At 33.2% G+C, this 13,816-nt stretch overlaps 1 protein-coding gene across 1 annotated transcript in view; it reads left to right on the top strand.

Moving 5' to 3' along the window:
- Positions 1-13,816, top strand: part of LOC141909162 (nonsense-mediated mRNA decay factor SMG8-like) — a 288,966-nt gene that overhangs the window by 228,158 nt on the left and 46,992 nt on the right. The window contains exon 18 of the mRNA XM_074799548.1: positions 7,497-7,628. Coding sequence (XP_074655649.1) covers positions 7,497-7,628 — 132 coding nt within the window. The remainder of the gene's footprint in view (positions 1-7,496; positions 7,629-13,816) is intronic.

Raw genomic sequence — 13,816 nt, 5'->3', positions numbered from 1 at the left:
CGTGTATTTCAAAAATCCTAGAGAAAATTATGTACTCCCGTGTTATAGCCTTTTTCGATTCAAATGATGTAATCTCTGATTCCCAATTTGGATTCAGAGAAAAGCACTCCACTTCGTATGCTTTAGCAAAGATAATCGATACCTTAATTGATAAATTAGACCATGGCGAAACCATAGTGGGCATATTCCTTGATTTATCCAAAGCCTTTGATACCATAGATCATGAAATATTGCTAGAAAAACTGGAGCACTATGGTATCAGAGGCTTGGCAAATTTTTGGTTTAAAAGCTATCTTTCTAACCGTTTCCAATGTGTTAAGTACGGTACAAAAACATCAACTCAACTCAAAATATCATGCGGAATCCCACAAGGATCCATATTGGGCCCCTCTTGTTTATTGTATACATAAATGATTGCCCGAATGCCTCAGCCATTTTTCATACTATAATGTTTGCGGATGATACCAATGCGTTTGCCTCTAACAAAGATCATAAAATCTTAGAAAGAACTGTTACTTTTGAATTAGGGAATTTAAATATTTGGTTCCAGGCAAATAAACTTTCATTGAATCTTGACAAAACACATTATATGGTGTTTAGCAGAGCAAGGAAAAAACACCCAAACATCAATATATATATTGACAACAAGCCACTGAAAAAAGTTAGTGGTACCAAATTCTTAGGAGTTGAAATTGATGAAAATCTTACCTGGAAAGACCATATACAGACTGTAGCAAGAAAAGTAGCACAGGGTGTTGGTATCATCCGACATTTATCATATTTTGTGCCTCAATCAATCCAATTGAAATTATATTATTCCCTAATTTATCCTCACTTACATTATTGTAATATGACATGGGGTAGTAATACGCCAACAAATTTAAATTCCCTAATACTATTACAAAAGAAAGCCATTAGAGTAATAACAGGAAGTGCTTATTCGGCACATACTTCGCCTCTTTTCAAAAATTGTAATGTGATGAAATTTAATGATATTAATACAATCCAAATTTGTCAGTTTATGTACCTTTACAACCCTCATTCTAGAACAAATATCCGTTATTATTCGCTAAGATCTAAAGGCCCTAGACTCTGGAACTCATTACCTCAAGAATTGAAACAGTCTAAAAGTCTGCATTCCTTTACTAGAAATCTCAAAAAAAGCTTGATCGAAATCTATTAATTAGTGTCCTAAAATCCATTATATATACATTTACGATTATGTATGTCCCCAATATTATATTAAATATTAACTATGTAGCCAGTAGTATGCCTTGATTATGTGTCTTGATGAGCGAGTGTGAGTGCGTGCGAGCGTACGTGCGAGTGAGTGAGTGAGTGAGTGAGTGAGTGAGCGACTGTGCGTGTGTGTATGAGTACATATGTGCGTGTATCTTCTCCTTTTTTGTTGTCCCAGGGTGCCTGCACTCACAAGCTTAGCTTTATCTATGGCTCCCCTGCTGTTATTTTACCTCATTGTATATAAACGAGATCATAATGTCTATATTATTATAATTATAATTGTATTCATTATATATTGATGTAAATTATCCAGGAAATAAAATGATATGATATGATAAAGAAGAAATTAAATTATTGTTAAAATCATATGATTATAATATTGATAGATTAAAAGTTATTATTGAAGATTTGTTGATAAAACCAGATTCTGAAATATCATTGAAAGATAGAATAAAATTATTATTGAAGTTAGAAGGTATAACAATTCTTTCAATTCTAACAGCTGTAACTATGGTATTTACAACAATAGGTTTAGCTATTTCAAATTCACTAAAATCTACTCCTAATAAACCAGATAAACCACCGAGTAATAATTCTCTACAAGATAAAGTTAAAGATGGTTTAAAGACATTAGCAAAATATCTATGGGAATTATCTAAAAAATCTGCTGCAGCTTTACCCGGTGTTATTGCATCAATTGTTAGTTTTGTTTTAAAATCTTCTGGAAATATTATTAGTTTTGCTGCTGAACATATTATTTTACACATTATATTTATTTTAATTACAGTTGTTAATGCAATTATTTTTGGATTAGTGAATATGATAAAAAATATCAAGTAAACATGATAAAAAATAAATAATTAATTTTTTTTCACTCAAATAAATGAGTGGGAGTTACATAAATCCTGCTAAGAATTCTAGAATATCTAATGCTATTAAAGCAGAAAGATCTCATCATATAATTACTCATAATCCTTCTAATATTAATCCTGATGAAACTTTATATGTTAGAATTTCTCGATTAACACAAAATACTTTTTATGTTCCAAATAGTATTTATTTATCAGCTGATATAAAAGTAACTGGTCATGATTATAATCATGTCGTAGATAATGTTAGAAGACATTTAATTAAAAAATGAATTGTATAGATCGGTCCGGAGACTATTTTTTCATTAGATGATTATAATTTATTAACGCATTATAAAGATTTATAGTTAACAAAAGAAAATAGAGATAATATGATATCTCAAGGCATCCAATCCTTAAATCAAAATAGATTAAGATCTGAAGCTAATGACGCAATAGTAACTAATGCTGCAGATAATTATATAAAACAGATCTACGGAAGCAAATATACAATTCCATTAGACTATGAATTGATAAATGATAATGCACCTTTATATAAATATGCTATACAAGAAGATATTATATTCGAAGTAACATTTGCTCCTGAAATTGTGCTCCTGAAATCTAGCGTTGTTAAAGATATGAGTTATAAATTATCGAATATAAGTTTAGAATATGATACAGTAACTGATGAAAATATTGCGAGCACAATTCACACTCAATATAATCAAGGATTTTCATTATTATATGATTATATTTATGAATTTAAAACTGTAACTATTAATGCAAATGATGAAATAATTAATGAGAATATTAACTTCCCAAGAAGATCTATTAAAGGTATATTAATACTTTTACCATTGCAACATATTCTAATGGTGCAATAAAAGTTGATAATTATTATAATCCTGAAATATCAAAAGTTGAAATAACAATTGAAGATAAAATATTTTGTCAAGGAACGAGAATGATTGATCAATGGGTTGAAATTAAAAAACATTTTATGAATGAAAAAATCTGAAGATTGTAATATTAATCAAATAGATTATTATACCGGTAATAAATGTGCACTATGGTTAGATTTTAGAACAACAGAGGAAAACTTATTACATGGATCTGGGAAAAAATCCAAAATACACAAGATGGAATACAATTATTCTGAAAATGAAGAAAGGAGGAATGAATTATAAAATGCACATTTATATTATATCTGACGGGCAATTGAATATTATAAATTCTCAATTAGATAGTGTTATGTATTAAAATTTTTATCTTAATAAAACTTTTTATAATAAATGGAAGGTGGAATATATGAAATACAAACTCCAAGTGAAATGATATCAGATATATATATTATATAATACCTTATGAATGTAGTAAGTATTTTGGAGAATTCTTTAATCAATTCAAATATAGAATAAGTAACATAGATAAGAATATTGAAACTAAATCGATTTTTTAAAATTTACGCCCCCTAGTGGTTGAAATGAGAACTAATCATATAAGGGGGTCGATTCGTTTAGTAACCAGGTACATGTGTATCAATTTTTAAAGAAATCCATTAGTACCCTTAGTCGATATAGATGAAAATGCGTATTCCAGCGTCTTATAGGTGGCGCTACAGGAGAACCATATGAGTTACATAGTTATACCATACATCAATAAAAGCGTCTTCGCAAGGGCTACTGAGCACTCATTGCTACCACGATTCTATCTCCAACGGTTAAGGAGCTAGGAGCAAAAATCTCATTGAAAAATTTGGGGGCCCATTTTCGAGCCCGTAGAGCCCAAACGGTTAATCGTAGATAGGGCGTGCCATTGACTTTTTTAACCTCCGGGCTGTTATGAACAACTTTCGTGCTTGCCCGAAGCTGAAAAGTCAAAGACAAAAAATTTTCTCACAGTAACTTTTCGATGTCATAATTTTCAAATGTAAAACATGTCCTGGTGGGTGAACGGGGTCCCAAATCAAAGATCCCTTCGACTTACCTCAAGGTACCTGTGTTCCGTACATCTCCCGAAAGTTTCAAGTAAATCAGTCAGGGAATATTGTAATGCTAGCAGAAGAATATAGTCATCCAGGCTCTCGCGTATCGATAGCTGCATTCATTAGCTCTATCCAGGGAAGTTACTGCAAGGATGCTATTGCTTGTACGTACGTATATGCGGCACAAACAAGGCTTTAAAAATTCCTCAGTTGCGTTCACTCGAGAATGTCCTATTTCAACGGCAAAACAATCGACTCGTAGAGTGATAAAAATACTTTTTACTACTGATCTAGAAGAGGGCTCTCTATCACTGCATATATGGATACGCACTCAAATACACGTACTGCGGCACTGTGGGAATAAGACACGTAGGCAATACACATACGTAGATGGATACTGTTTGAATCGGGCTTAAATTTCGATGTTTAGAGGCTCACAGTGAGTAAACAGTGGCATTCTGATTAATATTATATACAGCATTTGTCAATGCAGCATAGTACTTGTGATACAGAATGGTTTCGCCGACAGTGAAAGTAAGTTGCAGTTGTTTTTATCCTTTCGGTAAGATCTAGTGTGAAAAAGAATATAATAATAATAATAATGATAATAATAATCAGCAGGATTACAATAGGGTTTCTGCGAAGGCAGCAGAAACCCTAATAACTATAGCTGCAAAGCAGCGATAACGGGTGTCTGCCTTCCTGGGTTAAATGTCGTACTAGGAAGGTTGCAAAAGATTTCACTGAAATCTGTCCATTACGTACCACTATCTGTGAATAAGCGCCACCTAGGGGTCAGCCTGTATCATTGGTCAGCCCATATCATGAATATGTTGACCCATGGCTCTTTTAAGTGCAAAGTACTAATGTACCAAGTTTAGGGAAAGTAACTTCGAGAATATACCGCAGTTGATACAGTGGCAGTTGTATCTGTGAAGAAACAGAAAACCCTAATGATCGCTGGAATATCAATAACCCTAAATACCCGATGGTTTATTCGATCCATTTGACATCATTTATGCATGAAAATAAAACATTCCCCAACCCCCCTCCGCCGTGTGATGAAAAACACCTACTGGTTTCAGTAGAATAGGACTATTTGAAGACATCATCATTGAAGCCATCATTGTGTCTTGTACAGATAACACACATAGAGTGTATACATAGGCCTATGTGCTTGTGGGCGATTCATTAAAGGAAAAAAGAATTGACAAAAGTAATAGGGAATATGGGGGTTCGAGCAAAAGGCCAAAAGGTCGAAAAAGAAATTCTCGCACACTCGAATTTATTTTCCGACCATTCAACCTTTGACTTGAACCCCCATATTCCCTATTACTCCTAATAATTTCATATAAATGAACATTATTTAAATGAATTTCATATATTTTAAAATAAAATAAGTGAAATGATTCATATTTAAAACAGAAAATATTTATATTTATATGCGTTAAATTCTTATTTTAAACATAAAAGTAACGAGTAATAAACGATTTGAAGCAAATATCAATTTTAATTTTAAAAAATGACTAATAAATGAATGAACAGATACTACAGTTCAAAGATATCGATTTAAATGAATTAGAAATTTTATTCCTATTAAAGATTTGATTAAAACTGGACGTTTCCGTTTTCAAGTGAATAATATTACTGAATTAATATTTAAAAATCATTATCTAATAATAGAGTTATCGAATGATAAAGATAAAATCTTATTAAATACAATAATTCCAAAATTCACAACATTTGATGAAATAGATCAACATTTAATAATTACAGATTAAATACGATCACTTTTTAATAATGAAAATTCACATAAATCATTATTTCTACACTTACGTAATTGCCCTTTCAGAGAATGCTATGTAATGTTTTTCTGAGTAGAAGAAAAAAGATTTAGCCCATTCCAAATGAAAAATCATTCAAAGATGTTGGAATTCAATGTAACTTAGACAATAAAATCGAAACACCTAAATATGAACCTAATGAAAAAGCATTATGTAATTGTGGAAAATATTATACTCGAAGCAATAAATCACACCATCTTAAATCAAAATATCATAACTCAAAAATAAAATTTTAACTTTTATATTCGATAACTCTATCATAAGATAATAATTTTTAAACATTAATTCAGTAATATTTTTCACTTGAAAACGAAAACGTGCAGTTTTAATCAAATCTTTAGTAGGAATGAAATTTTTAATTGTAAAATATTTTTCTAATCTATTTAAATCGATATCTTTGAACTGTAGTTCATTTATTAGTCGTTTTTTTTATTAAAATTGATATTTTCTTCAACTCGTTAATTACTCGTTATTTTTGTGTTTAAAATAAGAATTTAACACATATAAATATAAATATTCACTGTTTTAAATATGAATTATTTCACTCACACTTTTTATGTTAAAAATTGATTTTTTATTGCTGAAATCTATATTTGATCTTATTTTTCTAGATTATTATACTAACATTTCACTCTCACTTTTAAAACATGAAATTTATTTTAAAATATATGAAATTCATTTAAATAATGTTCATATATTATTCAATTATTCAATATTATAAGAGTAATAGGGAATATGGTGGTCAAGTCAAAGGTTGAATGGTCGGAAAATTTTATTTATTTTTCGACCTTTCGACCTTTGGCATGAACCCCCATATTCCCTATTACTGACAAATAATAGCATCTGGACAAAAACTTAACTCGACCTCACTACTGAAGTCAATGGATTATTAATAAAGCTTGAGACTTTGACAATGATGAATTAACTTGAGTGTTTTCTGAAGTTTATCATATTTCCTAATGACCACATTAACCTCATTAGATTACAGACATTCATACTTTTTTCACTTAAAGTGTATGTTCCCGACAGATACGGGTTACACATAAGGATCTACATATTAATTGGACAACAGGACCATGCATTTGTCTACGGAATAAGTAAAAATATAGACTATGGAGTTCGAATTACACACAGAATTATAAAGGGAATAACGTTAGTGAAAAACGGGACCAATTTATTCATATGGATTAAACACTTATACTGTTTAACCGTGGACAGATTAACTGAGGTTGACTGTATTTACATCCGTATAAATTGGACATGCTAAAGCTGCTTGCGAGCGGACAATGGCCCCCAGATCATGCAGGGAAAATTTTCCACAAAGTGAGACTTCATAAATAATCTACTGGAGGAAAATTTCCCAAGAGGGGCCCTCCATGGCTTTGCCATATTTCCAATTTCCTGTGACAATTCCTTCCATTTCAAAATGAAACCCATTGTATGAAACCCGTTGTCGCGTCTTTGCAGCAACATTTATTTTTTAAATGAATGTTTTTGATTCACAGGTGAATTCAAGCTACGATGCAAATCCTGTTATTGCTGCTTTGTTTCTATTAATTTTTTTCCCTTATACAGGTCTTGATCAGATGGGTTTCCTTCATAACACAAATTTCTTGCTGCCTTGGGATGTATTCATAAAAGTTGACCAGGAAAAATGGCCATTGGTCGCTGAAACTAAAAAAGGGAAAGGAAAGAAGGCATTCAAAGGTTTGTTTTTCTTATCTATAGCTTTGAGCTCTATATCTATATCTTTGAGCTCTAATGTTTGTAATATTTTCCCTAATATGTGGCACTCCGGATAGAAATTTCCAGCGTATAAACAATTGCATTGTATTGATTTCTTATATTATTGTATCTATTGACAAACATGCAAGGTTGATTGGGAAAATCTTGGAGGAAAGTTTATTTACTCTAAACAAACATGCTTGCTACAGCATTACAAAAATTAGGGATGCTGCTCCGCCAAAAACACATACCAGGCAAAAACAAAAACAAAAATATAGCAGCAAAGCAGCGATAATGGGTGTGCCTTGCTGGATAAGATGTACAAGGATGCGTGCAAAAATATCACCAAAATCCGTTCATAATGTTCTGCTATTTTGAAAGAGCGCCACTAGTGGTCAGCTGATGACATAGATATGTTGACCCACAATATGTTGACCTATTAGTTGTTAGAATAGGAACTAATTAATCTGAGAGGTTCGGTGTATTTTATATCCAGGTACATGTGTATCAATTTTCATGGAAATCCCTTCATCTGCTTATAGCTTAATAATTAGTAGATATCAATGCAAATGCATTTCGAGCAAGTTGTAGGTGGCTATCGCCAATGGTTTAAAGAGCTAGGAGCAAAAATTGTTGTTTTGAAATGCTTCGATTGAATAATATACTTGTTCAACAGAAATCTTAATTTCCCAATAAAGAAAATTTTGCTCAAATGAAAAAAATTCTGTTGGATCGAACAATATACTTTTTGTTCGAACAAAAACTTTTCGTTCCGACCAAAAAAATTTTAGAATAAAAAGCTATGTTATTGTGCAAACGAAAAAAGTAATTTTTGAGCGAAAACAATTTTGTTCGAACGATTGTTTGAATGAAAACAATTCTGTTTGATCCAAGAACATACATTTTGTTCGAACGAAAAACCTTTTCTTCGGGACCATATATTATGTACGCACATGGGGATTCGGTTATGTCTGATAGATAAAACTCTTTTCGGGGAGGGGGTCAAATTATATATTTGTTATACATACGTTGATATGTCATCTGTAAAAAAATCTGAATTTTATGCGTACATGATAAAAGAATGGTCTTTCTGACAAAAAAATTTAATGAGCGAAAACAATTTTGTTCAAACAAAAGTTAAAATGAAAACAATTCTGTTCGATCGAACAATATAACTATTGTTGAAACAAAGAAAATCTTACAATATACTTGTTCGTACGAAAAACTTAATGTTCAGACAAGAACGTTTTGTTCGAATGAAAACGATTCTGTTCGATTGAACAATATACTTTTTGTTTGACTAAAAAAAAATTTCGTTCAGGCCAAAGTAAATTTGTTTGAACGATAACAATTTTGTTTGAACGATTTTTTTCAAATTGTTACGATTGAACAAAGTATTTTTGGTTCAAACAAAAAATTTGATGTGCCGATGAAAAACTTTTTTCGAAGGAATGGGTGTTTTAACGAACAAAAGATCCTTTCATCCAGGGCTCTGTAGTAACTTAAGTCATCAGGAATGAATCAAATACCAGTTTCATTAATGATGAAAAACTCAAGTAAAAGGTCTGGTTTATAAAGTTGTCTACTCAGACGAAATTTTCAAAAAAATCTTCATATTTGCCAATAAAATATAATTTATAATTGTGATTGATCATTGCATGTCAGACCAGTTAATCACTAATACATGTATTCTAATAAATCTGATTCATCATTTATAGGGAACTTAGCTTAACCTGGTAGGCTTATGTATCCAGACATAATGGGCTGAGGCCTACTGAATTTCAACATTCCTAAACATCGTATTCCTACACCTCACTTGACAGGGATAGGTCTCTGGGGTATTCAATGTTGCTGTATTTTTATTGCAAAATTTGTTTTGAAGATCAATCTATGAGTCCATTGATAATCACAACAATTATAATGTGTTTGAGACTGTAAAGCTCAGTAGGCCTAAAGGTCACATACAACTTAATAAACATTTCATGCGACCTAGAAACGATCTCCTATCCCCCGCGGCGAACACTTACTCCAAATATCAAACGCGAGTCCAGCTTATGAATAAGAGTGTGTTATATAGGGCCTACTTGCATTAAGTAACTACCTGTGGATTTGATAAAGATGGTATAACGGTTGGGCCTAAAGGTCACATACAACTTAATAAACATTTCATGTGACCTAGAAACGATCTCCTATCCCCCGCGGCGAACACTTACTCCAAATATCAAACGCGAGTCCAGCTTATGAATAAGAGTGTGTTATATAGGGCCTACTTGCATTAAGTAACTACCTGTGGATTTGATAAAGATGGTATAACGTTGGAAAAATAAGATATTGATAAATGGTCGCAGCCGAATCAAGTAATAAATTCTTTTATTTTGATACCTCGTCGACACAACAGCTTTTCTCCGCTGCATCTGTTCGGAGTGTTACAGGGATGAAAATCTTCCGACCATAGACGGATTTCCGACCTCTTCTAACATTTTCTTTATTCCTGAGAACAGTGTAAATCACCTCAATCGCTTTAATCACCTCAATCGCGGGCGGCACATCGCTGCGCTCCGTAGTTAGGAGTGCTCCTTAAGACGGTTTTCGGCAGTTGTTAGCACAACTGTGGAGTCGGAGAAACCAATATGGCGTCTCATTCAAAAAGCGCCTCTAATTCAGGCCCAAACTATTAACTTTTCGACCAAAAGGAAGTAAGTTTTTTGGCTAAAAGTTACTGATTTTTGTTCCCCCCAAAAAGTCTTTTTTTAAGAATATTTTCGGACTTTTTCAATATGGGCCGTTTTCATCCCTAGTGTTAAGTTAAGGCCTACGACTTGAATGATTTATCGTTGTCAATATACGTTAAATTTGTTAACGAAAAATAGATATTTATAGTAGTAAATATTATAATATCCAGAGTGGTCAATACCCTGTGGATCGGTAAAGTGTACTGATGAAGAAAACCGATGATTGTTAAAATTACTGTTTGAAAACCGCAGCTGAATGTGAAGTCTTGTGGTAATAAATTTGTGTATTTATACTTGAATTGACAAGCAGTCTACGATTGGCATCCCTGAGTGGTGTCTGATTCCCGTAACTGAAGATAGAGACCAGTAACCAGTCTACTAGACTCCAAGGGTTACTAATCGTTCCGCATAACACCCCCAAATTGATTGTATATGAATTATTTTATGTTATAACATATCATTATTCATCATCTTATATTTCGTCACTTCGGAATATTACTCGCACGATATTGGGAGAAGAAACAATTAAGTACACAATGGGAATTGGATTGTCCGGGATTATAACTAAAATGGCGAACTATTCACTATGGCGTAAATTTGTGCTGTTTAGAGGCTTGAGGTGATTAAACGGTGAGGATCTGATAAAAAACCTGTGCAGTTTTTGTCAATGCAACGTAGTACTTGTGATAAAATATGTTTTCTTTAAGAATGGGAGTAAGTTACAGTAATTTAAAGATTTTCAGTAAGATCTAGTGTGAAAATGTGAATAATAATAATAAATATAGCTACAAAGCAGTAATAACGGGGATCTGCCTTGCTGGATAGATTGGCGTACAGCGAGGCGTGCAAAAATTTCACTGAAATCGTTCGTAACGTTTTTTTACGGAGCGCCACCAAAGGGTCAGCTCATAACATGGATATGTTGTCCCACATAGGCTACTACGCACAAAGTACTAGTGTGAAGTTAGAGGCAAATAACATCGAGAATAACAAAGATACAGTGTCTTTGCCATTCCCTAGTGGCAGTTGTATGAACTATTCTTGCCGGTCAGCGTACTATACATATGAACATGTACTCACACTAGGTTTTTTTATTAGCCGACTTGGGACTTTAGTCCCAGCGGGCTATGAGGAGCCTGCCTTTGCACACCTGCTTCCAGGCAGCGCTGATCGTCAACTTGGTTATTTTGAACCAGAACAATGGCGCTATTCACCACTGCGCATCGCCACTTTTACTGAACGCTTTAAAGCGTTATATTATATCTAATAATGCCCACCGAGTGTTGTGTTCCACTTTGTGGAACGCTTGGGGGGCATGCCTTTCCGAGAGATGAGAAGAGACGCAAGATTTGGATCACCGCTGTTCGAAGGGGAGAGGCGAACTGGCAACCATCAAAACACAGCGTTATTTGTAAAAGCCATTTTACGATGAGTAATTATGTTGAGGCCACTACATCAGGTTTGTAATCTTTTTTCTCTAAGGGGAAGTGGATACTTACCGATGCGGCATCATTTCGGAAACGCTACGGCCTATAGAAATGAGGTATATTAGTTTACTGTCACCCACGTGAAAATGGTCATTTATTTCATTATATTTCACAAAAAGATATAAATGTCATCGATAACGTTTTATAAGTCAATATTTAATATCTAGGTTGTGTCAAGAAGTTTTGATGGCAATATTTATGTCTTGAAATTTAGGGATTATAATCGGAATGTGTCCGCTTCGTCGGCTCAACATTCATCATTTGCTTAGCTACATACAACTAGCGCCATCTATCGATTATAAATTAAAACGTAGAATATTTTTTCGAATGAAATTGCAGTTTTTTGCTATTTCTCTGTACTCAACATCAAACTTATAATTTTTTTAGGAACTACCCCGCTACAGCGACGCATGAAAAAGAATGCAGTGCCGTAATGAACGCTATTTAAAACGGAAGCAGCTCTTGTGAGAAAATGAGTCAATGGCTAAAAGACAAAGAAAGCTGGCTTTGAATGAAGTTGCAGCCTTTGAAATAATTAACGAAACGGTCAAGCCTAATGAAGATGAAAATCAGGGTGAGTATTTAAAGGTAGTGGGAAAATGAGGAAAATTTCCCATTTCATTCTCATTCTGCTGAGCTAAAAGTTGACCCGGCCACCTGCCTATCTACCCTGTACATTACTTTTTGATGATGTAAAAACCATTTCAATAATGTTTATACATACACATTGATACGTCATCAACATTGGTGCTTCTAAATATAACAATTACAAACGTGAATTTTGTCGTTTATTTGGTATATTTCAGAATTTTTGTTAAATTCTAATGATTATTTTTGAGAGGATGTGCACTATACGTCATCAATATATCGGGGTTAGACTGGTTGCCGGGCAATTCAATTCAATTATCGATATACTCAAATCCATAATAATCCTTGATATTACAAAATTTATATTACGTTATGTTATTGTTGACAATATTAACAATGTTTTTTTTTTCAAGGCGTCAATTTAGTTTTCTTGTTTTAAAATCATGACCAAGCTATTGAACCATAACAGACCCGGCAGCTAGGGAAATTATAACTGCTTACAAATTTCATTGCAGTTTACAAAATGATGCAGCCAATTAGGAGAAATAATTTTTTAAAGTATAATTTTTTAGCCACTTTGGGTAGACACTACATTAAACATAAGCAGTTTATTTTTGTATTTTCAGATTCGTCAGATAACAGTTGTGATAGTGGTAATGGTAAGGCCAATTGGAATTCAGGGTGAACTTTTAGGAAACTATTCCCCATTAGACCATTTTGGGCAAACCGATAAGAGCATACATTACTACACTGGGCTGGAAACTAGACAAAGATTCTACTTTGTGTTAAATGTTTTTGGACCAGCTGCACACAGTTTAAATTACTATCATGGCTCTGTGCCAGATTTAAAAATTGAAGAACAATTTTTCATGGTCCTCATGAAGGTGTGATTTTGAACTTTCGCGAATGTTTAAGGTTACTGAGAAAGTGGTTGCAAACGTTTGCATTACCTGGATTAATTTCATGGCAAATGAACTAGAAGACATTGATTGGTGGCCACGCAAGGAACTTATTTCATGCCTTCGGATTTGGGCTTGAAATTTCCATCCACACTGTGATTTTGGATGGCACAGATGTCCAATAAAAAAGCCTAAGCATCCACTAGCCCAACAATCAACATATTCTACCTATAAGAACCGAAATACAATGAAAGTTGTGGTTTGTATTAGCCCAGGTGGCGTTGTTACATATGTTGATCCTCGGCATATGGAGGTGCTACTAGCGACAGACAGATCACTGAACGTAGCGATGTGCGGAAATTGTGTGATCCTGGAGACAGTATAATGGTGGATAAAGGGTTTAATGTTAAAGACCTGTTTGTGCCTCAAAATGTTAGTATTATCCATAGTTCTTTTGAAAAAAG

This window comes from Tubulanus polymorphus, chromosome 7, assembly GCF_964204645.1.
Source record: "Tubulanus polymorphus chromosome 7, tnTubPoly1.2, whole genome shotgun sequence".
Taxonomy (NCBI): Eukaryota; Metazoa; Nemertea; class Palaeonemertea; order Tubulaniformes; family Tubulanidae; genus Tubulanus; species Tubulanus polymorphus.
This window is presented reverse-complemented; position numbering and strand designations above follow the sequence as displayed.